Source organism: Syngnathoides biaculeatus, chromosome 8 (assembly GCF_019802595.1).
Source record: "Syngnathoides biaculeatus isolate LvHL_M chromosome 8, ASM1980259v1, whole genome shotgun sequence".
NCBI classification, from domain to species: Eukaryota; Metazoa; Chordata; class Actinopteri; order Syngnathiformes; family Syngnathidae; genus Syngnathoides; species Syngnathoides biaculeatus.
Genome location: NC_084647.1, coordinates 11924058 through 11950560, shown reverse-complemented (window position 1 = coordinate 11950560; position 26503 = coordinate 11924058). Strand labels below are relative to the sequence as shown.

Below are 26503 nucleotides of genomic sequence, written 5' to 3'. Positions count from 1 at the left end.
GGGAAAATGAGCATCTCTCTTTTAACTGGACTGTTAGTGTGCCCCCCCCCCCCAAAAAAAAAGCCCCACATTGCTTCTGTGTCACATGCACGTGCATGCATGCTCATTTTCCACTCTTCCTCAAAATGCACACAAAGCTGTTGTTTTTCAAGCAATAAGGAATTGTTGTTAAGGCCTCGTCGACAGGGGGGGTCTGCTGTTAACAGCTTGGTGAGTTGAGACACTGGGGGGGTCATCTGTCTTTGGAAATTAGGTTCAACTACGAGACAGGTTGCCTCATTCCAGGCACAATGAGCAAGCCCCAGTCTATTCTTGATGATTTTTAGGACAATTGTTAAAGTGCTGTGCTTTATTCAAATGCATTTTTTAACCTACTTTCGAGAATCAAAGTACGTTCATTGGCTACTTTTTAAGTACGCTTTGTAACTAATTTTACTGGCTGCACGCTTACACAACACTGCATACGCTTTTTATTTGATCCATCTCGTTGCAGATACACTTCCAGATATCCTTATAAACATGTAATTGCATTACATTTAGTCGCACCGAGACAAAAAACGCACACTATATCAACATCGGCTGCGCGAACAATTGTTTGCGATATAATGCACAAACTGTTACCCCCCCAAAAAAAGAAAAAAAATCAGCCATTTAAAAGATGTCAAAGATGTAATAATTTGCTGTAATTATGCTATTATAATGGATTTCATTGTATATGTTTACCTAATAAAATGAATGTATTTCCTATCCAAAGCACACGTCTTTTTTTGTCTTTGATGCATAAATCTCTTTGGAATAAAAGCAAAAGAACACTGAAGACTGAAGTGCACTCTTACAATTAACTGCTTGACAAACATTAATTGAAATATGCATCTGATGTCTGACAGTAATACTGCAAGCCAAAGTTATTTTTATGGAAATCTAAAAATATGTTTAATATGAGAAAAAATGGGGGCATGGTGGATCTGCATGTGCATGTTCTCCCTGTGCCTGTGTGGGTTCTCCCCGGGCACTCCGGTTTCCTCCCACGTCCCAAAAACATGCAACATGAAGTGGACACTCTTAAATTGCCCATAGGTGTGCACCAGTTGCACTCACAATCACACCGAGGGGCAATTTAGAGTCTCCAATGAATGCATTTTTTGGGGATGTGGGAGGAAACCGGAGTACCCGGAGAAAACCCACACAGGCAGGGCTGGGATTTGAACCCAGGTCCTCAGAATTGTGAGGCCACCACTTTACAGCTCCGCCACCGTGCCGCCCTCTCATATTCATTTTGTGTAATAAATTAACACAATAAAGAACAAACATAAAAATGAGAAATAACAAAATAATAATTTGGGAGTATTTAGAAATAGCTACTTTTTGTTCTTATTTTGTTGTTATTGTTCGCTTTTTGTGAGATATGACTTATGATGGCGGCACGGTGTCTCAGCTGGAAAGCATTGGCCTCACAGTTCTGAGGTCCCGTGTTCGATCCTGTGTGGAGTTTGCATGTTCTCCCCCTGCCTGCGTGGGTTTTCCTCCGGGCACTCCGGTTTCCTCCCACTTCCCCAAAAACATGCAACATTAATTGGATACTCTAAATTGCCCCTCGGTGTGATTGTGAGTGGGGCTGTTTGTCTCCATGTGCCATGTAAATGACAAAGGAAAACAAAAAAAGAGCAGCAAAATGACACGTGCATGTCGCGAAGGAGATGAATAAGTCACGAGACCACCTTGTCGTCGCCCAAGTTCCTCCCAGACAAAGTGAAAAATCCAGTGTGAGATGTTGTCGGGGTGCAGAGTCAAAAAAGGCACACCAGTGTAGGTAATTGTGCAATGTTGGCTTTGCACGCTTAAAGGAGGCAAGTCCCTACTTCCAGACACACAACCATACAAAGGAAGGGGGGGGGGGGTGTATTTGCTCATGTGCCGAATGAATAAATCATTCCATCGAGCATGAAGTGGGTTTATTGTAGCATATCCGCAACACAGCAGAGACCTTCTCCGTCCACGTTTTCCTTCTTCCTCCAGCACTGTGCTCAGTCTCGCGGCTAAGCGAATTTGTCCGCCTTCGGGCCGGCCGCCATCGATCCAGGAATGATGGAGCTATCGCTGATGGCGGCACAGGTAAGGGAGAGCGAGCGAAGATATCAATTGACTGCGATAGTGACCAACGAGATGGAGTCGCTGATTAGAGCGTTGCTTTCAAGTGCTTTCTTAGTTAGACAAAGGTCAGAGAAAGAAGGTGGATTAGAATGGAAAAAGTTTTGATTTTTCTAAGCATCTGTGGGGCCTCCTTTAAAAAAACTAAGCAATGCAGACTGAGTTTTGGACTTTCAAAGCTGCTCTAAGGTGCTAGTAACATTTGTATTTGAAGCCAGAGGTTTACATGCACTGTGCAAGAACGTTTAATTTCTTTGTCTTACTCTCTGAAGTCAAATCAGGTCATTCAGGATCACCAAAATAATTTCATCTTGTTAAATGCCACATTAATGAAAGTGAGAATTGAGAATTTAAATTATCTTCTTCGAGGTGAAACATTTACATACAGAAAAAAATACCGTCTTTGAAGAACTTGGGGAAGCTCAGACGATGTCATGGCTTTGAAAGTTCCCGATAGGCTAACTGACCCCAAACATTGCTTCCTTGTTTGAAATCATGGGAAAATCCAAAGAAATCGGCCAGGAAATTAGAGAAAGATTCGTGGCGCTCCACAAGTCTGGGTCATCCTTGGGTGCAATGTCCAGAACAATTCTATGCAAGTACAAGCATTTTGGGAATGTCAAGCCAACACACCGCTCAGGAATGAGACGGGCTCTGTGTCCCAGAGATGAACGTTTTTTGGTCCAAAATGTGCGAATCAATCACAGAACAAAAGCGGCCTCTGTACGCAGACCTGGGAAATATATATTCGGTTTTCGAACAAAACGGTTCTCGAACCGCCTTCTGGAACGTATTGTGGTCGAGAACCGAGGTTGAACTATATCAGTAGAATGTGTGATTATCTCTGAAATTGAAATTTTCCTCTTCATGAGATGTGATAATGCATCTCTTTCTAGCTTGGTCCATTTTCTGTCAGCTCGTAATTTTTTTGTCCATGTCACGTCATCGTAACAAAGGCAAAAGGTGACCAATTTATCTAGTGGCGTTGTTCTTACTGCTGATGTGTCATTGACTGACACATCAGCAGGGTCATTGTCCTGACGACAATGACTGGATTTACTCTTTCAAACCCAAAGTTTCTTTCTTTTTTTCTTGAGAAAATGCTGGAATGACCCCAATTAAAACAAGTCGATCTAAGAGAGAGAAAGGTCAGATTGCCAACGCACTGTCGACTCAATAGACAGCAGAACCGATCCACCCAGAGATGAGGATGAGAGAGAAAGTAAAGTCTTAACAATTGATCCTTTAACCATTAATCACTGGTGACCTTTGTAACCCTTTGCCATTGCTTACAGCTAATTCAAAGCGTTGAGATTAGAACAAGGGAGATATTATTATTAGTGTTTCCATCTCAAATATTTACAATGGGGTGCTTGTGCACCTACGTCACCAAATCACGACACTGGCCGGAAGTAGCGGTCAAACAAAGCATTCTTCAATGCTAAATCGGTTGGAGATTTCATGAAAATATGTCTTATAGCACGATACCCAGAGTTTTGTCCGATACCGTTAAACATTTAGAAGGTGACATTAAACGAAGGTACGTGGAAAAAATGAGAGACACTTGGCATAGAGGACCCATATATGATGCTGAAGTGGATGTTTTTGCCGATAAGAAATTGGACTGTTAACCCGCTTCCGCTTGTCTCGGACAACTGGATCTACACGTGGATCTGCTGAGTAAATCGTCGCTATTTACACAGAAGACTTTGAAAGCGTAGAAAAGTCTGGACGCATACAAATACTTCGATGCTGGGTCAGTTCTCAACCAGGAATAAATCCCCCATAGTGATGGAGCCACTCAGATTTTTTTCAATAAAAATACCAATATTTAAATAAATGACGCCTGGTTTTACAGACACCCGCATTCATTAACTATGATTGAAAAAAAAAATAGCGGGCAGGGAGTCAGCTCCTCTGTACACAGAAGCGTATTGCTGCCACACGTAAACCCCCCCTTCGACAGATGGTTTATTTTCTTTTTTTTAAATACGCTTTGTTCTCAAATGAGTCAACTTTACATTCAACATTATAAATACTTCTTGGGAATTTGAGATTGAGAAGAATAATTCCTACCTGAAATGAAGCGATCGCTACACTGGGGTGTATTTGATTGGGCACCATCCATCACGTTAAATTCCCGAAATCCATCAAACTTTTCTGGTATTTTCATCTGGTATTCTATAGAATGATCTAATTGAATGTCTGTCTCGTCTGTAGTGATAAACAACACAAGAGGTATTGTAAATATTCTCCACTGGTTCAATGTCTCCGCATGTCGAGCAGCTCTGTTTGACTGGCAAAATGGCGCCGAGAAAATGGCGACGTCACGCGCACGAGCTCTATTGACATTGTGCATGACTGGCAATTGCTTTTCATCAGAAGAAGGGAATTTCAGTTATGTAACTCCTACATCTGGTTCGCTGCTTTTTTCACGGCGTCCATCTGCCTTTTAATCTGATGACCTGATGTATTCTTTCAGGAGTGTTTCCCCGAAATTTTCCATCGGTGTAAGCAAAAAAAAAAAAGACGAATGACATTAATATTGTGGGCAGAAACGGGGAACAACAATAGGTTAAGAACGAGCTGAGTGTTCAGCAGTAAACTCTGATAGTACACCTTCTCATTAGCGAAATCATCCATTCAGATATCGTTTGGAGGCTCTTTAAATCCTAAATGTCTTTGTCGGGGGCTGCCGCATCAATGCGCAGCTCAAATTTCATTTTGAAATTCGCAGTGCCTGCCTGTCATTGTACGGACAGAAAGCGTTGAGCCAACCTCCAGTGATAACCTGAGGACACGTTACTGCTGAACACATTGCGCACGCAGGCGAAGGGCTCGTGAGTCACGGCACGCATAATATACGTAAGCCCCATAATGCTTTATACATTGGGGAGGGGGCGAGCTTGACAAATTAGAAGCATACAAAGTCATCGCACGCACATGGACGGAAACAATGGCAGCCATCTTATATAAGGGAAGTCAATTTGCAGGCCGCATATCACTTAGGGCAGAGGTGCTCAATGCCTCGCGATCGACTGGTCGAGGCAGTCTTGGTCGATCGCGGGACAGATTGCCAAAAAAAAAAAAAAAGACATCAGGCAACGTTCCCTCTAAACTGCCCGCGTGCGCAATTGTGCACCGCTGATGCAGTCTCTTCGCAGATATTCTGCGTTCCGCGCAAAAAAAAAAAAATCCGATGCAAATTGAAAGTACAACATACAGCTATTCAGTTTGTGGCATTTTGCAATGTGATTCAATGAGTGAGGGATGACTGGTTGTTACATCCAATGGCGCAATTCACATACGTACTACAAAAAACGAAAAGAAAAAGCCACTGGTTTCTTTTAGGCAGCACACGGAACTTTCTCTACAACGACCACTGCTCCATCAAACTCTTTTTCGTAGTTTACCTTCCCTACCTCTGCTTAAAGACGTACACTCATACGTACACTCAAACGTTACAGTACTTGCGCAGCCCATCAATGTGTTTAATAATGACAGCGTCGACCACTGCTAATTTAGTTTGGAACACAGTCTGGGCAACGTAGAGCAAAGACGAGCTAGACATATTAATACATATTTAATATTAATGGAGAAAATTAAAAAAGAAATGCCGTTTTTTTAAGAAGCAATGACTGTTGGAGTATGTCAATAATCAAAGAAAAAGTGTTTAAACTGGACGAGATTTTCTCTTTTCCTCGTGGGAAAGGTCTGGTCTCAAGCCAAAGTAGAAAGTGCAGGATGAGATGGTGTGTCATTTTAAAATTCGACCTTGGCACAGCCTGATCTAGGATGAAAGCGCAGACAATACAGTAGACAAAAAGCTCATTCTGTATTTTAAATATAGGAGGCAACATAACATTAACCTTAAAACGGTTTGGAAGCATCGTCACACCCCACCCCCGTCATCTCAGTAGCTCGCGAGAGGCTGGCTACTTGAAAAGTAGATCTTTGGGTAAAAAAAAGTCTGGGCACCACTGAATTAGCGATTCAAAGGTTTTTTGTGGGAGCGTGGTCAGGGGGGGAACTGGAAGATCAGGATGTGATACAATTAGAGGAACTACAGTTCATCATTTAATCTATTGACGCTATGAATTTATCGGCTTTGATGTTCTAACGAATCTGTGACAACATGACTGAAAGTAGCTGGAAGCATGCAATCAACTCAAGATGACGTTAGCTCCTGGTCTGACGGGCTGCTATAATTCACACAATAGCCCAACAACAATTTCTGACCATCTTAAAGCTATCATTTGTAGTCATTTTCCTTTGTTCCGATGACCTCTCTCCAGGTAAATGGTAACTTCAATCTGGGCTTTTTCATCGCATATCAACAAAACACACTGAAGGGTCCAACTAAGCTATTTGACTTGGGTGACGCGCATTAGTTCCGCCTTTTGCGTCGGGAGAAGTGGACTTCGTGGCGTGCCTTCCGGCATGTTGTAGCCTGCATAGTTGCAGTAATTACATGTCAATCAAAACGTTAGGCATTCTTGTGTTCCCCCATTCTAATAGTTGTCTGTTTTACTGCTGAAACTGCAGTTTGTGTCGGGAAGGGCGTCCTACCAAGAAACTCTTTGTTACACCCGACATTCTGGAGCCCAATTCTCAGGCATTAAACCGGGTAATGTGGAGGATAAAGATGAAAGCAACCCACCCTGCAGTTTAGCGGGGTAAGGCGTCGAAAAAGAAGATGTAATGCTCAATGTAAACATTTGATTCCTCCTGCCACATCTCGCAGAATGTTCAGTTTATGGAATATCAAGTCTTTATTAGGAAAGCCAAGGCGGATACTTCAGGTGTTAGCAAGTTCAACAAGAGACAAGAATAAAGGTGGGATGTCTGTTCAGCGGAGCACAAAATTAATGAAATTGAGCTTAACAGTGCATGAACCATGTCACGCGTGTCCCATTCGCATGCATATCTGTGCTCCTGCTTCGGCACGATTCATACACTAATGCAGTTTTCTAACGATGGAACAACAACTCTCTCAAGCACGCACAAAAAAAAAAAACCCAAATCAAAACAAACCAAAAAGAAAACATTCAATATTTAAAGCAATACTGTCGGGAATCTGGCAATGAGTTGGACCTACATGCAGAGATGACAGAATATATAATATAGTTTATGACCACTTGGCCGAAGGCAGACAGGTGCTGATGGGGAAAGGGGTTTCCTGAGCTGTTACCAGGTTTTCCAGACTTAAGCAGGCTTGCAGGGAATGAGTCTGCATAATCAATGAGTAGAAGGAGGTGAACGCAGTTTTGCAAGGAGTAGAGGCAGATTGCAGGATGGCGCCAAGGAGCATGAACAGGTCACAACAATCCTCAAAAGTCTCAAAAGAACAAAGAGTGCAAGTAACTGTAGCTAGATTACCAACTTGACATAAGTAGTAGAGAATATGGCGCTCTGGTTGAGGGCCATTTTAAGTAGGGCAGCTAATTGGTGATGGAATACGGTTCCCGAGTACTGTGCTGCACACCTGCGCGACCAGGATCGGTTTTGGCACCCCGTGCAGAAGGCAAGGTGGATGTGAAACGATCAGAAAACAGCGGCCAACTCGGTTGACGGGCACTCAGAGCGGCTGTACTACAAATTGTTGTGATTGGGCTACATGATTAACGGATGCTGTGCTCCCTCTAGAAAATTTCGACGCCATTTTGACCACCATGAGCTCCCTGTCTCCGATCTCATAATTCTTCTCTGGCTTACAAAGCATGTGAGAAAAACAGGCGGCGAACGCAGGTTTGTAGGGAACAGAGGCAGGTGGCAGGCTCGAGACAAGGACCAAGCGATGCCAAGCAATGAAAACAGAACTTCTTCTCTTTGTGGTTCTGCGCTTGGTGTGAGTAATTAATAGTACATAGATCATTTATGGATCTCATTGTATTTTCTAGGCGGACCTAAAGTTTTAGTAGGAGAGTGTAATTTCACGTTATATCTTGAAAATTCGTCTTGGAACACAATGGAATTTTACGAGTGGCTGACTTATATGTAGTGAGCATCTGTATAGTGGGAGGAGACAAATGGGAAACAGAAGGGAAGAGGATGCCATGTGATAAAAGACCTCAAACAAAAAAAAACAAAAAAAACATCCTGAGCACTTTGGGGCTTGTGCAGGGCCGACCCATTAGAACACGTTTTAATGGAATGGTGGTGTATGCGCACCCGGATGGATCCAATATGTGCATCCGTGGTATACTCTAGTTTGAGTGTGTATTCCGTATATGAAGTGGTCTAATGAAAGGTGGACAGCATCACTGTGCGATGTCAGCCAACGCTGCTCGTCTGTCAGCTTGTGCGCCGCAAGCGCAGATGAGCAAAGATTCAGCCACCCATGGAACGCAACCCCGCCTCCCTGTGTCTCACTCTCTGTCACTTTTGTACCCCTCTCACTTCTCCGCACCATACCTCGCGCCGCAGACTTCTCTCAGTCCTTTCTTCTGCTCTCTGTTATTCTTGCTCCCGCCCTTTGTGTCATAAATTCAGTATTTTCCCCTCCAGACATACTCAAGATGTTGCATTTTCTTTTCATTACATGGCTCGATAACTCGGACGTTAGATTTCATTTCCTAAACTTTATTTGAACAACCGTCTTCTTGTGAGTCATTTGAATGGCGTCAGTCCCGCCAGAAGATGAAAAAGTGACGTCACATTACTTCGAGAGCAGCCGGTAGCAAGGAACAAATAATTCGGAGCATATATTCTTCAGGATTGACGGTATTTTTCCACTCCCCACCCTTTGGCTCCCTATGAAAGTTGTCCCATGCAGTTGAAACAGTCCAGTATAGACCGAACATCCGGGGTCACCAACAGGGTGCCAGCAGCCACCAGGTACGCCCCAAGGACCACATGAATAGCCTGCGGGCCTGTTTTTAAAATAGGTCCCCAATGATGGGACATTGGGATTTCCAAGGAATATTGAAGAAATTTGAAGGTGCTAACACTTGCCAATATTTATAGAAGTGTTGCATGAATTATTGCTGACAATCATTGTTAGAAAAGATGAACATAATGAGTCTACATTACCATAATTAATGACAAATATCATGATTAAAGGCTGCGATTGGTTGCTGAGTGTACCCCGCTTCCCTAAATCAACGGGGATGCACTCCACCACACCCACAAACCAAATGAGTATAAGTGGATAAGTTTATACTGTACAGTACTGTAACTGTTCAAATACTTCTGGACACATCAACTCAAGAGCCAAACAAAAAAATGAACATATCAGAATAAGAATCAGAATCAGCTTTAAATGGCCAAGTGTGTAAAACACACAAGGAATTTTTCTCCGGCAGTCATTGTACAATAAATACCACTGCTCTGTTTCAATATAAAATGTAAATGTGTTTTTAATGTTTTGAGTCTTTTTTGTCCAAACTGCAAACATAAAGAACCCTTTTCAGGCGCTGTGATTGATTGATTTGAAGGCCCAATTTTGAGAACTCTTTTGACTGGATATTATCTTATCTTACATACTCAGGTGTATCGACGAAAGCATCCACTGAACGTCCAGTCATACATTTATATTTTCAGCAACACACCACAAATTGTACATTTATTTTTGTACTGCTGTATCCTCAACCCCTTCCTTCCCTCCTTCTCCTCCTTTTGTCTTTTTTTTTTTCAACCCCGACAGATGTTTTAAAGCAAAGAGGAACAGCTGGCTGCGGCCAGGCTGTTTATTCACCCCTTCATTTTTCACTTCTGTCCTCTTTTCTTTCTTTTCATTTCAGCAGTTACAGGCAGGGAACACCATATATAGCCTACAATATTGAAACAGTTCTTTGGCGTTTAGTTGTCATAAAAGCACAAATGTCAAAAGACGAGCAGACTGTAGCTTCTGTAGCAAAAGCTAATGATTAATTTTCAAACACAGATGTTGTTTTGTGCTGCTTGCTGCACGTGTGTACGTAATCATTTGTGTTGGGTGTGCCCAGGGGATCACCAAAGGCGGTTTCTGAATCCCCTTTTAACATATGTGAACATTATGTAACTTTGTAAGCCACCACATACACACAACACACAACCGTAGTACATACGTCCACACATACATACAGGGTTTCAAAGACAATGGGGTCTTTTCCGCATTCACCTCTGTCTGGATTACTTATAAACACAAGTAGCTATACATACAGTACATATGTGATGCAATATCAAAATTGTACAGTGTTCTTGAGGTGTCATGGTGAAAAAATTCCCCTATCATCAGATTTTGAGGATTGATGCAACGTCTTTCTTTAATCCCAGTGAGTCACGCAGCACTCCAGGCTGTTCCAGGATGGCCCGAGTGTCTCCAATCAGAATGAGAGCCTTGCAATGGCTTGAGGGATTGCAAAAATGCACACAGCAAAAGCAAACGGAATTTTGAAGAAGAAAAACAAAACGTGTTTTTGGTAGACTACACCACACATTGGTAGACTGAAGGACAAAAGGATGCAAATAGTTACTGATAATATTCCAATTTTACTTTCTGATGTTCATGTTGAAATGTGCCAACAATTGGCATTCACTGATTTATGAAGCAAGCCGACTATGACAGCAAAGTGCACGTAAACACGCTGCTCGTTCAACAAACCAAATTAACCCTAAAAAAAAAACAGTCATATAATTATCAGATAATTTTTTTATTATTTTAAAATTCGACCAGCCAGGATGAGACTATCAGAGACAGAATGTGTGATGGGTGAGTTGTCAAACTTTTGGCAGAAAGACGCAGAAACTTGCAATCTGGCAAAAGTCTTGCAGTAGCTCTATGTTGGAAATAAACACCTCTACTAAATATACACCCCCCAAAAAAGGCCCACCCCTCATTTGCCTTTCCGAAGTGCCGGCAATTTAGGGACATGATTGGAGTCAAAAGCAACGTGGTGTTGAATACATTTCTGGTCACCAGGTAAGTATCTCACTTGGTTTGATTTTTATTGAATTGAAAGTTCCGGAAAATTTCACTTCAAACTGATAACTTTGGGTGTTATAGTAATTCTACATTACGAAGTCATGCCAACGTAGCAGCTGACGTTTTTGGTTTTTTTTTTTGCTGCAAAGTTTTATGTTGCCAACGAGCCACGGTGAAAACTGGAAAAGTGCTCAAAGGGATAAAAACACGTGGGCCGAATTTGAAATCATGACTTCATATTACATATCAGCTGTTATTATATAGTACATCCCAGCATGCCCTCCTTTTCATGTCCACTTTACATCCATCCCATGATCTTGTTATCTTTTCACCACATCTACCTTTATCCTCTACCCTTCCCTGCTCATCTCTGCCTTGTTCCATAATCCCTTCATTTTCATAACAGATCTCATTTCATCATGTTAGGCCCATTCCATCAACTGGTCGTGATTCTGTGTACTTGCATCCCATCATGCATTCATTCTCATTTTTCATTTTTGAATCCTAACCTAGATTTATCATCATTTTTTTCCCTCTCTACCGCCATCCATCTACAGTATCCCACCATCCTCTTAATTCACCTGTAGTCACATTCCATCATCCTTTCATTCCTTTACCCCCTTCCCATCTCCCTCTCATCTTCTTGCACTTCTCATTTTCACCACAACATCTTTTCAATTCTTTATTCCAATTTCGACTTTGTCCGTTCACCCAATCTTCCGTTGACCTCCATATCATCACCCGGCTATCTTTCTACCTCATTCCATGCCGTGGTCATCCTTCTACTTCATCCCAACTTCTGCCTCATAATGTCTTCATTCTCATGCCATCTCTACCTCCGTCCCATCCTTTTGTCATCCCCACAGCGAATCCAATCTCATACTCCCCATTTTTTCATTACGTTATCTCATCCTTCCTCATCCTCTCTCGATTCTGCACATCTGATCTCTACATCATGAGTTCATCCTCCTATTTAATTTCTTTCCCTCCACCTCGTGCTTTTATCTCCTTTCATCCTTTGATTGTTTCTGTTCAGTCAGGTGCATTTATTTGTCACATCTCTTTTAGGGCGCACCTGGGGGTGGGCGGTACATCATCTGTTGAGGTGGACTCGCACCTGAGACAGAGTCATAAACCTGACTCCACGCCGTTTGATCAGTTTTTATGTCCCTGAGTACATCACAAAAGCACAACCTGTACGCCTCAGGACACGCACATTGCAGGAGGTCTGTACATACACTTTGTACTCAGAATGCATGGTCATCTACGCTTTCTCTCTCTCCCTCTCTCTCTTTCTCTCCCCCCTTCACATCGAGCGAGGTCTCATTAAAGTGATCTTTTGCTTTTGTGTGTCTCAGTCTGAGTGTAGAGAAGGAGGACTTACTTCACATTCAGACCCCCGTAGGTACTACTTTGCTTTTACTTCTCACCCTTGCTCTTCCCTTTCTGCCGCAATTTGATGTTTTTGTCGCAGTTTCCCGACCTACTGACGCTAAAGTGGAGATCAACTTTTCCTACTGACGATGTATTGACTTCAATCATTTTTTAAGCAATTTGAGGAATAAGGAACAGAGGTATATTTGTGTTATTATGAAAACGGACAGACTTTAAACTGTTGCAATTGTAATGTTTGTGCAAGTTCCTTTAAGAGATTCACTTGTATATCTGGATGCAGATAAAATTGGAGTGCTTACACACTGCATTTCTTGATACTGCATGTTGCGGGTCTTTGTTTCATCATCACTTACATAATTTCCTTTGAACAACTGTACTTTTGATTTTTTTATGCCGACTGCTAACGTCTCACTGAACATTCTCCCTTTGATTGTCCTCCACTGGCTGGCCGTGTTGGGCAACGTGCACGCTCTGCTGCAGTTGGTGCCACTGTTGGCTAACTTGGGCCAATTGCGCGAAGAAAACACAAAGTGATATATTATTTTAATCGATAAATATTTCTAGGTCTTATACACAAATATTCAGGATGTCTTTCACTGAATAATTTCTATGTTAACATATAATTATTATCAGGAATCTTAACAACAAAAAATGAAAAGAGGAAAGCATAATATTTCTTGATCTAGATGACAAAATCTAGTTATTACTTGATTTATTGACCAGAAGATATTTTAGGGGCTGCGTTTTACTGGCTATATTAAGATGAAACTTATTTTCACATGTAATGAACATATTTTCCAAACTGCTTATCCTCACTAGAGTCATGGGAGTGTTTGGAGCCTAAGCCAATTATCTTGGGGCAAGAAGTTGGGTCCGCCCTGAACTGGTTGCCAGCCAATCGCAGGACACGTATAAACTAACAACCATTTACACTCATATTGACACCTACAGGGAATCTAGAAGCTCTAATTAACCTACCATCTAACAGCCACTGTCCTGATGTCCTCCCTCACAACATCCATCAACCTTTTCTTTAGTCTCCCTCTCGCTCTTTTGCCTGGCAGCTCCTTTATTCCTCTGTAGTTTCCACAGTTCTGAACATCGCCTTTGTTCTTAAAAATGGGGACTATAACACTTCCTCCATTCTTCTGGCATCTTCTCTCCCGCTAGTATTTTATTGAATAAGTTGGTCAAAAACTCCACAGCCACCTCTCCAAATTGCTTCCCTACCTCCGCTGGTATGTCATCTGGTCCCACTGTCTTTCCATTTTTCATTCTGTTCAGTGCCTTTTTAACTTCTCCCTTACTAATCATTGCCACTTCCCGGTCATTCCCGCTTGCCTCTTCTACTCTACCTTCTCTCCCATTTTCTTTATTCATTAACTTCTCAAAGTACTCTTTCCATCTACTTAGCACACTACTGGCACCAGTCAACATATTTCATCGCTATCCTTAATCGCCTTTACTTGCTTTAATTGCTGCACTCCAGTCCCCCTTTAATGAATGTATATAATATGAAATTGAACTGTCCTCTAATGCATTGAGATGGATCTGTATATGATCTGTGTCGGTTTACAGGTGTTGTTCGTTGTTCCGAGAGTCCTACGTAATGGTAACTTTACTGTGAATGAACAGCTTGACACCCTTCCATCTTCCTTAGTTTATGTATGTTTCTTTCCGCAGCTCCTTATTACTCTGCTTCAGTATTACATACACTACTCATGTCCATTAAAGAAATAATAGAAAGTGCAAGGAAGTATGAGAAACACTGGCGCATAAAGGTCCCCAGAGCTGGCAGATTGCTCACGGCGGTGGCGTAAATGGTGCACTGCTTTAGGTCCTTCTTCCGATGAAGCCAAAATGTTAAAGTCTGCCATTTTCCCCATGACAGCCAATCTGTCAGACAAGTATTTTCTACCATCTGCAGTTACACAACCAAACGTCTTATTGATGCGGCAATCGGGGTCAGAGTAGCTGACAAGCCAACGTGCAAAATGTTACAGCACAACCAAGTAAGAGTTCTGCCTCATTGCGATTTCCTGTTCCTGTCTCAGTGGCTTATAAGGATTCAGCTTTCAGACAAGGTGCTTCCCTCGTTTCTGCTTTCTATCAATCGCGGATCAAGACAATTGCATAGTAGTACCTGACCTGCTATCTGTGGATTACGTCACTTTGGGCCACGCACGACAACTTCTCTGGTTTCAAAGCCTGACCCTCTCGACTGTGAAGTAAACAAGCTCAGCCGCATCCTGGCTTTGATTTGACCTGTGAGAGTTGATCTTTCGCTGATTATTGCCATCTTTTCGAACTTTTTCTCGTGGTTCACTAATTTCAAGCTCCGCCCTTCACCACATTCGGATTGTGTCGCATAAAGATGTTAAAATCTTGACTTTGACATGTTTGTTCATAGTTTGGATGTCCACGTGCTTGTGTGGGTTTTCTTCCACTACTCTCATTTCCTGCTACATTCTATAAGCATGTCTGATAGGTCTATTGGATCCTACAAATTGTACATACAGTAGGTGTGAAACTGAATATATGAATGCCTACACTATTTGTGCCCTATGATTGACAGTGATTTTTCATACGCATACTAATATTTTCTGGTCACAGTAGCAAGTCCACGGTGACGGGTAATATTTTGACTACATTGTTTGACACTTGCGTGCAAAAAACATTTGTCCCCCATTTTTAGAATGTTAACAGTTTATTTTGAGATATTGGTTAGTCACTGTCAATTTGCATGTGAGTGCAAATAAATGGTTGTCTGATTTTATCTCTGATTGACTACCGACTAGTCTTGCTTTCAAAGTCAGGAAGATGAGACGACTGTACTTCCTCCCGACACCCCTGACCAGGATAGACATTTGAAAATTGATCCAGATCGTTTATGCTCACACATTAGTTCTTACTTCTGTTTTTATTGCAGCAGAAAGAGATAGAGCCCCAAGTCTGAGACATTTTTATGAGTTTGTCTGTTTGTCTTTGTGAAGAAACAGTTGAGGTGCGGTCTGACTGACAAATGCACTGCGGTCGTTGGTGTGTTCTGTTGCCGAAAGACTCCTGAGCTTTGATGTTGTGATGTCTCCTCAAACACAGTTGGAATTAAATATAAATAATAACCAGCAGATGTGGGAGAGCTCTCGACTTATTCTCATAAATAATGTTGCTGTTTCTTAACCACTGAAAATGACTTTTTCTCATGAGAGTCCAATGAAAGAACACTTGCACAGACGCACATTTATGCTTGAACAATGCGTTTAAAAAAAAAAAAACGACAGGGAGTCGTTTCCAACGTACACTAAGCGTGTTGCGACCACATGTTAATTTTCAGTTAACGTCTCCGCGACACAGTTTTTTTTTTTTTTTAAATATGCATTGTTCTCAAATGAGTCCAATGCGTATTTAAAAAAAAAAAGTGATGTTTACGTACGTTAACGTGTGGCCACAACACGCTTCTGTGTGCGGGGGCTGAAGCCTATCCCAGCGGTTTATTTTCTTTTTTTAAATACGCATTAGACTCAATTGAGAACAATGCATATATATATAAAAAAAAACCATCTGTCACTGAGAGGTTCACCAAAGTTTAACGTGTGGCCGCAACATGCTTCCGTGTACGGAGGAGCCGACGCGCTGTCTCCCCCCCAATCCCAATCATAGTTAATGAATGCGAGTTTGTGTAAAACCAGGGCTCATTTATTGAAATATTGGTATTTGTATTGAAAAAATCGGAGTGGCTCCATCACTATGTGGGATTTATTCTTGATCGAGAACAGATCCAGCAACAAAGTATTTGTATGTGTCCAGACTTCTTCTACGCTTTCAAACTCTTCCGTGTGAATCTCGACGACTTAATCACCAGATACACGTGTAGATACAGTTGTCCAAGACAAGCGGAAGCGAGTTAACAGTCGGAACCTTCTTATCGGCGAAAACATGCAAAGTGTCTCTCATTTTTCGATGTACCTTCATTTATTATCACCTTCTAAATATTTAACGATATCGGAGAAAACTCTGGGGGTCGTGCTATAAGACGTATTTTCGCGTCGTCTCCAGCCGACTTAGCATTGAAGAATGCTTTGTTTGACCGCCACTTCCAGCCACTGACGTGATTTGATGCCATAGTTGCACGAGCTCTATATGTAAAATGGACTTAAGTCACAATCTGTAGTTTGCACCATGACTGTCAGCCATTGACATAGAAATGTTGTGAAGGAAAATACAGTAGATGGAAACATAAACACTGGATATGCCCCAACAACCTTCCCTCAGTAAACTTCATAGATTTATTGTCACGACTGTGTCTTTAATTTTCCCTCAAGTCTGTGGTTGAGTGTATAAATGGAATCACCAGAGGTCCAAAAGCTCCGTCGCAGGAAATCTACTCGGTCAAAAAAACTGCAGCGAACACTGCTCATGTTTGTAGACAAACACAGAATGATCCCACTCACACTCTTGACTGCTGAGTAACGTTTTATCACTGTGTGCCCCCCAGAAATATCCTCCAGTTAAAGTCCTGAGTGACATCTCAACCCTAACTCAAGTCAATGCAGATTTGACTGTCACAAAAAGTCACGGGACTAATCGTGGATTTGGGCTTCAACTTGAAGAAACCGCCCCAAGTTAAAGGGTCAAAGTCAGATGAACAAGTCAGCAGGAGTTATTAATGGCCACTGAGCACACTGTGTGACTGAAAGTTCCGCGTGTCAAGTGTTGCAAACACATTGTGCTTGTCTTGTTGTTTTTTTGCAGAGGCTGTGTTGAAAAAAAAAAAAATGATAAGTGCAACTCACCTCTTTACAAGCTTCATTCCATTGTGAAGGGCTGCTAGCTGCATAAGTGAATACATCGTAGCTTGAGACCTCTTGTGTTGAATTCTGTCTGTGCGCATGATTGTTGTTATTAATCATCAAGAATGTACTCTCTTTCTTTGCTGGTTCACCGGGTGCTGCGGATGCCATCCCTATGGACACACACACACACACACACACACACACACACACACCACACACACACACACACACACACACACGCACATTCAGCAAAGGCAAACACTGGGATTCATTTCCTGCCTCACTAGTTCTCTCAGTGGCTTTCTTTGCCGGTTTGTGTCTGGGCAAAGTAAAACTTTCGAACATGTGGCAGACTTTGTTAATCTCTTGAGCATGAAACCCCCTGAGATGTAGATTGCCGTTTACTGTACGATAGCGCGGTCCTGAGCCCGTCTCAGCGGTGGGCTCAAAATCCCCCGAACAGAGCTCGTTGTTGTTCAACCGTGTTGTTCTTATTACTGTATTGTGTTTATTAGGTCAGAACCCCTGAGACATGCACTCCTCTGAATTCGAACATACTATGTATTATTGAAACTGCTTGAGTTTTGATTTGTTCTGATCTTGAAACATTCGTCCATCCATTTTCTGTACCGCTCATCCTCACTGGGGTCGCAGGTGTGCTGGAGCATATCCCAGCTATCTTGGGGCACCCTGAACTGGTCACCAGCCAATCACAGATTTTAAAACAACTCCATGTAACGTGATGCAATGGACCTTTCTGATGGTGATCTTAAGCTCCGCCCCCTTACCCATGTCCCTCAAGCTTCTAAAGTGGCAATTGAACAGAACATGTTTGAAGTGGATTCTCCATCGCGTATTCCAGATAATATTGGGGTATGTTTTTTGCCAAATGTGTCAGACTTGCCCAAGAGAGTTCTACAGAGAGGTCTCAACTATTTCACGCAAGGATATGTACATGGAATTAAGATTTTGGACGCAGCAGGAAACAATGTTAGAGTTACAGCGAAACGTTGGCGACATTTCTCTTGCACAGCATCGGGCATTCACGTATCATTAGGCCGACTCTATGGCATAAAATATTACACACTTCATTCAGCAGGTCAGTGATACACTAACAAAGTGAAAGTTGTTCTCCTCCAATGTATAAAGCACTGATAACAATTCAATCAAACTCACAGAAGATACTTCTCCCTCACTTACTTTCTAACATACAGCCTTGTTGTTTGTTGATATTGTCCCCATTTAGTTGTACGTGCGCTCTTCCACAAGCCTTAATCCATCGTAGCCACTTCGTCAACTGTGTTTTAGGCTTTGGAAAATGAATCAACCAGGCCCTTTGTAACCTAACAGGATATCTTTCATCAGAATTGCACATTCCCCAAGCGTATCTGAAGACCCATTTTCTTCATAAAATTTACTTTTCCAAGCGCCCGCTACTGACAACCAGCATTGCTTGTGGGACAGTGTGGCGAGAGGAGAATATCAAGCCAGGGGTTAAGACAATGTGGCTATCTGATTGGCTATTATTGTACGAGTGATTGACAGGTCGGAAAGGTCCATTGTCCTTTTCTCCCCTTGTGCTTACTACCGGTGCACAAACCTAATATTTTATACTAATATTTCTCTCCCATTCTCCCTATTCCCATCCGCACTGTCCTGGCAGCATTTCCCAGCTGTGAGCGGTGCCTTCATGGATTCTCCCTACAATGGCAACACGTCCTTGCAGACGTCCACATCCAACCTCAACGCCGGCTACTCGCGACCCTCAGAGACGGAAGACGACGGCAAAGTATCCAGTGACACAATTTGGTTGTGGATCGCCGTCCTGGCAACAATCGGCAACATCGTGGTGGTGGCAGTCGTTTGCGCCTGTGCCTTCTGACAAGATGGGACGGCGGAACGAGGATTTCCAAGAAGGATGAATCTTGTACATCCTGAACATAATGTATATTTTTGTGGAATGAGAAACAATAGCCTGACTTTTAAAAATGTCCACAGTGAAGACATTTTGTTGTTGTTTAGACAAAACTGGTCCATAAACAAAGCTCAGTTTGGGCTACAGCAAATATCACAAAAAGGACTCATGTGACCAACCTTTTAAAGGTTTGATCCAAGGCTTGGATCAAAAACTGATCTATTTAATACAATATGAAGACATGATCTACAGATTTGGCATTCAGGCTAAGTTGCAGCCTTTATAGTAGTGTTACTCCTCGTCAAGGTTCGCTTGGTTATGCAATTAAAGCTGATGTTAGATTGTAAATTTCTTTCGGCTTGTCCCGTTAGGGGTCGCCACAGCGTGACATCTCAGATGAATGCTCATATTTATTTGGCGGAGTTTTTACACTGGATGCCCTTCCTGACGCCACCCCTCTTGGGGAGTAGAGGCCCCAGTGAGATACGAACTCACGATCCCTGGTTTACCAAAGCAATCCTCTAACCACTGACGTTAGATAAAGTCATTCAATCACGCTTGCTCCAAAGCAAGAGGTTAGGTCATCCAAAAACAAAAGAAACTCAAACAACGCCATTAAAATGAACTTGGATTTCACTTCTGAGGAATCTTAGGCAGGTGACACAAAGACCAAAGCAGAAGGACAAATAATTCAATGTCGATAGCTCGGCGGCTATTATTACAGGTCCTAAAATGAGCGTGAATGTAGATAAGTAAGCAACAAAAGATAAAAACAAGCGCAGGACAAATGCTCAATCCGCACTCCTCCCGGACTGTCCTCCTGTTAGATATTCAGAATCAGCTTGGCTCAGTTTACGAGGGCCTCTAGTGGCCATGGTAATTATAACAGCTGCATGTGGCGGAGTGATGGCAAATAACATCTACCAGTTAACTCATGCTTTACTTGGAATGTTGTCAAACTTAATTAAAATAAAAATATAACGACAATCACTGTAAAATCCCCTCCCCTGCCACAGCACAGTCCAAGATTACATGATAATTTCTGGCATCATGTAGTAATATAAATGAACTATGCACAGTTGAGATCAGCCCGTGTTAACAGTATCCTGTCACTTCACTACAGAGTAATAAACTGTTACGTGCCTGTTGTTCTCGGACCCCCCCCCCCCCCCGCTTCCGATACAGTTTTATTCTCCATCTCTCCCCGACTTCTTGCGCGGCACGGGGAAGCCGCCCCGCGGAGCCCATTAGAGTGCATTTGAACTTGTCGTGTTGACGTTAGTCTCAGATGACTTTGCAGACAGAATAGAACCGAGCCCGCTTCAAAGACAAAAACGAGCTGGCAGTAAAAGGAAATGGCGTTGAGAGGAGGTTGCGACGATCCGCACGTGAGCGGCGATGAAGAAAAGTGAGCGATGAGGAGTAAAATGCATGCACGGCCTAATAAGCACTTTAATGTTCACGCATAAGAAGGCAGGTTAGAAGGTATGATATGATTTGACATGTCAGGGAACAGGAATTTCACGATGGAGTGAATTGAATTGAAAGGAAGAGCTTTTAAGCAGAAACATTTTCTTCAGCGATGGATTTAACTTTTTCCTGTATTGATCAAAAAGCTTTGTTTGTATTACATAATAGTTGTTGCTGCCCTCTGAGCAACCGGACAGTTCGGCAGGGATTTGGCCCGACTGTGGAACTTACTAAAAGTTCAACCCTCCTTTAGTTCTCGTGCACAAGTGCACAACGGCCCTCCAACAGTGGCTCTGCACCACATTAAACGTCAAGCGGCCATTGTCCATGACCTTTTCACTCCGAGTGTCAAATCAAGTCAGCGTTCCGCAGGAGCACAGAACGTTGGACTTTTAGGGGGGGTGGGGGGGACAGTAAATCCTCCTCCCAAATCTTAAACCATCACTTGTCAGTTGATTAAAGAGAACAGATTAAAATCTGCTGCCACGACAAATAAAGCACATGGTTAAACATGATATTAGTGTTTTAGGTGGGCTTTTTGCGTATACAATATTTTCAATACTGCATGTTCCATTCATCCATCCATTTTCTAAACCATTTATCCTGTTCAGGGAGCCTGCAGGCAGCTGGAGCCTATCCTGGCCGACTTGGGCGAGTGGTCGACACCCTGCACTGGTCGCCGGTCAATCAGAGGACGTACAGAGACAGAACTTTCCACGCTTAGATTCACACTGTCACTGAGCAGGAACTGAACTCATGCTGCCAGGCGAGTGAACCATTCCATATTCTTTTCCGAGCGTTAAAACTAACAAATTGAGGCTGATGATAAAGTCTTTACTGAATTCATTCATTCTGTTCTTTTTTGTTTGCAACACTGGTTTCGATTGAATTCACCTTCAAGTATGTAGTAAATATCTAATACTGTTCAAATCTATCTACATTTGTCAAAAGTGTTGCATCAATTTCCACATATCATTTCTACATTAATGAAAATACATGTCATGACAACAAAAAAAGAAAAAATAAAAGAGGACGTCCAGAGCGGATGAAAACTTAAGAAGGCAGCTTAACAAGTTCAATGACTCAGCAAACTGACCTGACAGCAGAGCGGTGGGAGCTCATCTCATCTCCTTTAACGGTCGAACACTCCTAAGGAATTTTGCTTAGTCCCGCAGCAGTTTCAGTCAGGCCGCTAAAAATGTATCATAAAAATTGATTCTCTTTTAAGGAAAAGCACACATCTTAAGGTAATGTCTATAAAAAAAAAAATGAAATAAACATGCAGATTGTAACCAAAGGAAGAACAGGGGGGAAGCATGTTGGCAGGATATAGGCCTCACAGTTAAATATTCAGGGTTTGAATTCCAGCTTGAACCTTTCTATGTGGACTTTGCATTTTCACCCAATATGTGCAACTATTTCACGCAAGTATATGTACACGGAATTAAGATTTTGGACAGAGCCGGATGCAATGTCAGAGTTACAGAGAAACGTTGGCGATTGATGCAAAAAGACCACCAAAAGACAAAAGTGTGTTTTGTAGAAATAGAAAGTTTACACACCCATGTTCAAATTCCAGGCTTTGTAATGTGGATAAGTGAAACCAAGACAAACAATTTCTAAACCCTTTGTGTAGTTGTGTGCTGAGCCCCATTTAACAAGTTTTATCGTGGTAAATTATGAACAGTCACATCTCAGTTATAAGAGAGAGTGCACACTTGTGCAACCACATTAAAAGCATTTTTTTTAATTCAGTTGAGCTGTACATGTTATTGGTCACATTGTGGACTTTTTTTTTTTTTTTTTTTTTTAAAGATTGATCTTGTTCTCTTGTATATACAGTAAATCACAAAAACCTGGTATTTGAAGAGCGCTGTGTAAACTTTTTACATCCACTGGACATACTCAACAAATGCTTCGCCTCTGTCTACTATATGTTTTTGGCAGTATCGTTAATGTACACTTTGGTGACAAACCAGACGGGCAACATTCAATGCATGCAAAACACGTTTCCAGCCAGACGTGTGCGACAAGTGGACAGTTTCGCCAGACCACTGAGTTCGATGTTGTGCGACTGCTTGTAACGTTTGCATTGCAAAATTAGCATTGTTCTGACGCTGTATTCACCTATCCATTCATCGTCCTCCCTTCTTGTAATAAGTGTAGCTTATTTGCTACCTTGGAAGCAACGATCAGTGACTTACAATGCGTTTGATGCCGGACGCAAAGAGAACCTACGCCTCCGAGCCTTGGCAGCACCAAGGAGGTGTTCAATGCGGACGTGATGATAATGTCAGACGCTGGATCCCGCCCATAAACATCTGGAACAGTGAGACGACCGTAATAAGTCAACATTGAATTATTTCCGTAACAAAATCCGGACGTTGTGTGACATTTGGTGGCTCTGCGGATCTCTAGTGAATCATTCTGCAAAAAGTTCTGCACATAGAGTGACTCCATGCATGAAGTTGCTTCGGTTCTGGTGTCGACCGCTCACAGAACTCCAGTATTTGGGACCATGGACATGTTTTCCTTTGTATAAAAGAGATAGTATGATCACATTTGTGTCTGGCAGTCCAACAAGCACCAAAGAAAGAGCTTTGCTGGGTGGCAGAGCCGTGAACCGATAGCCAAACCCAGATTATTAATCAATTTTGAATATACTGTACAATACATACATATATATTGTGTATAGCATCTATATATATTACTCACCTTGATATGATGTATTTATTCAGAGGTGACTGTAAATGAATTACACGGTTGGTTATAATGTCACATCTTGTGTATTTCATTTCATATGCATGATTAAAATATTTCATCATTTTTTTCTTGGCCCTTCTCAGGATGTCAACGTTTTTATTAGGTTTTAAACACAGCATAATTACACAGTGCAACACAGAGTCCATTCAGAGATTTATTAACCATTAACGTGTTAAGGTTTTAAATGGCTTTTCTTTTGTAAATAATAATGCACTTAAAAGAATCTTTTGTATAACTTAACATAAAAATAACGAGGTGAGATAAGATGGTTGTTTGTCCGATCAGGTTTCCTCACTTTCTTTGAACTACATCCATGTTTTTGTGTCCTCCTATTACGCAAGAGTGAGTAAAACAAAAATCCAGAATATATAAACGTACAGGGTCAAAATAGAGGCCAATTTGTGAAATACACGTCGTCCCTGGGGCAAGCAAAACCCGTTCTGAGTATACATGGGGGTGGGAAAAAGAGAAGGACATTATCAAGAGAATGCAGACAAAGCCAGCCACGTCTACAGGCCCATCACGATAACCTTTTAAATATAGTTTCCCAAAGATAATGTTTTTTTTTTTTTATTGCATGCTTTATTACATGCTTTGCCCTGACATAAATAAGGGGTGACGTCATATTTTACTCATGGCGTAAATATGGCGGCACCATATTGTTTTTAACTACTTACAAGTTGTTTCTAATCAAGCCTTTTTTAAAATAAACTGATAAGACAGGGCTGCTCAATGTGTCGATTGACTGGTTCACCGCGAGGCAGTCTTGGTCGATCGCGGGACGGCGTGCCCACGCTCTTAAAGATGTATAATTACAAATGTTACAGTACTTACACAGCTCATCAATGTCTTTTATAATGACAGCGTCCACCACCGCTGTTTTAGTTAGGAACACAGTCTGGGCAACGTAGAGCAAAGACAAGCAAGACATGCTGCTTGTGTTTACTTTCGATATTAATGGAGAAAGTTAAAAAAGAAATGCTGTTGTTTTAAGATGCAATGACTGTCAGAGTATGTGAATAATCGAAGAAAAAGTGGTTAAACTGGACGAGATTTTCTCTTTTCCGAGTGGGAAAGGTCTGGTCCGAAGCCAAAGTAGAAAAGTGCAGGATGAGATGGTGTGTCACTTTAAAATTCCATCTTGGCACAGCCTGATCCAGGATTAAAGCAAAGACAATCCAGTGGACAAAAAGCTAATTCTATATTTTAAATATAGGAGGCAACATAACATTAACCTAACGGTTTGGGAGCATCATCATCATCATCATCCCCCCACCCCCCTCTGTTGTCAGTAGCTCGCGAGAGGTTTTCTGCTTGAAAAGTAGATCCTGGGGTAAAAAAAAGTCTGACAAAAAGATTTTCCTTTTATTTATCCAATAATAAGTCTATATAGTCTACAGGCTTGTGTCGAATATATTTTCTGCATATCTGCAATTTTATTTAATTCCCTCATTTATTAGATGATAAATTATCAAAAGGCAGAAAATGACTAAGAATGGTTGAAATTTAAAAAAGTACAAGATCCAGCTTCAAGAGTATACTATTATCCGAAACATTATATTAGTTATTAAAAATATTTGTTTTTGATTAAACTATTCATGCCGATTATGAAGGCCCTTTTTTGTCAGACTTTTGTGGTGACAGATTACTTTTGTGGCAACGTGACAAAAGATGGAGCCTCTGTTGAACAAATACAGTACTTGTATATTTCACATATCAGGCTGTCGAAGTCAAAATATTTTTGACTTGTTTTGCGACTTCAGTACAATAAACTGTACCCTTGGTTTAATGTTTCCCTTTCAACTCCACATTCACCTTGACTTTTTATTTTGTCTCAAATTCATATTGTTTGAAAAAACTGAATTTGAAATAAACTTGCTGTTCAATGTGAAAAGACATTTCATCTGCATCTGGACCAGATTAAGCAAAGTTAACATGTGCCCCCCGAGTGAAGCTCCTTTTAAATTTCTCGCTTGCAGTTTTCCCCCTCCTTATTTCACTTCACAAATTGTTGTGGAAACCGCAAACTGCATTCCACGCACCCAGCCACTTTACCTTAATTAGTGACGTTGTTATGTTAATCTGCGTTTGCTGACACGACTGCTGGGAAAATGCCTACCAAGGTAAGGAATTATCTAAGAAGTCAGCAAGACACCACAAGTCAAGTGGGAACAAACACCAGAAAGTATCTCCACAAACAGCAGATGATGACCCTAGACTCTAAAGTACCTTCACCAAATATCCAAAATATTCATTGATGTTGTGACTTTTGCTTTGTCCTATCAGGGGTTACCATGCGAGACATGAATTTTCGGCAAAGTTTGCGCCAGATTTCCTTTCTGGTGCAATTTAATTTGTTTCTTTTTTTAAAATGCGAGCTTATAGGATCATCTTTCCTGTTCCTGGGTTTGGGGGGGATCGGCCAGGGCGTAATGCACTCTAATGGTGCACTATTCAATGTGAGAGGAATATCAATATTTTTGCCTCACAGGTATCCATCCATCCATCCATTTCCTTTGCCGCTTATCCTCACGAGGGTCGCGGGGAGTGGTGGAGCCCACCCCAGCTGGGCAGGAGGCGGGGTACACCCTGAACTGGTTGCCGGCAAATCGCAGGGCACATGGAGACAAACATCCACGCAATCACACCTAGGGGGAATTTATCCATCCATCCATTCATCCATCTATTTTTCTTAGCCGCTTACCCTCACAAGGTTTGCAAGGGTGCTGGAGCCAATCCCAGCTGTCAATAGGCAGGAGGCGGGGTACACCCTGAACTGGTTGCCAGCCAATCGCAGGGAACAGGTAGAGAAACAGCCACACAATTACACCTAGGGGCAATTTATCCATGCATCCATCCATTTTCTTAGCCACTTATCCTCACAAGGGTTGCAAGGGTGCTTGAGCCTATCTCAGCTGTCAATGGGCAGGAGGCGGGGTACACCCTGAACTGGTTGCTAGCCAATCGCAGGGCACATCGAAATAAACAGCCACAATCGCACCTATGGGCAATTTAGAGTGTCCAATTAATGTCGCATGTTTTTGGAATGTGGGAGGAAACCGGAGTGCCTGGAGGAAACCCACGCAGGTACTCCGCGTACATGCAAACTCCACA

At 42.0% G+C, this 26503-nt stretch overlaps 1 protein-coding gene and 1 long non-coding RNA gene across 2 annotated transcripts in view; one reads left to right on the top strand and one right to left on the bottom strand.

The window, feature by feature from the left end:
- Positions 1-1974: 1974 nt before the first annotated feature.
- LOC133505237 (uncharacterized protein C14orf132) lies at positions 1975-21199 on the top strand. The gene is made up of 2 exons (XM_061828300.1): positions 1975-2112; positions 18905-21199. Exons 1-2 carry the CDS (start codon positions 2083-2085, stop codon positions 19121-19123), a joined length of 249 nt encoding a protein of 82 aa, XP_061684284.1. The 5' UTR covers positions 1975-2082; the 3' UTR covers positions 19124-21199.
- LOC133505238 (uncharacterized) overlaps positions 1993-26503 on the bottom strand; it is a 73966-nt gene continuing 49455 nt past the window's right edge. The window contains exons 4-7 of the long non-coding RNA XR_009796181.1: positions 22831-22947; positions 21723-21818; positions 17242-17411; positions 1993-2097 (exon numbers count right to left, since the gene is read on the bottom strand). This is a non-coding gene — a long non-coding RNA (uncharacterized LOC133505238). The remainder of the gene's footprint in view (positions 2098-17241; positions 17412-21722; positions 21819-22830; positions 22948-26503) is intronic.

What these genes read in the sequence shown, in the direction of transcription:
- LOC133505237 (XM_061828300.1), top strand. Translation starts at nt 2,083, where the DNA reads ATGATGGAGCTATCGCTGATGGCGGCACAG. An exon ending in TATCGCTGATGGCGGCACAG is followed by an intron (nt 2,113 to 18,904) that starts GTAAGGGAGAGC and finishes CTGTCCTGGCAG; the next exon opens with CATTTCCCAGCTGTGAGCGG.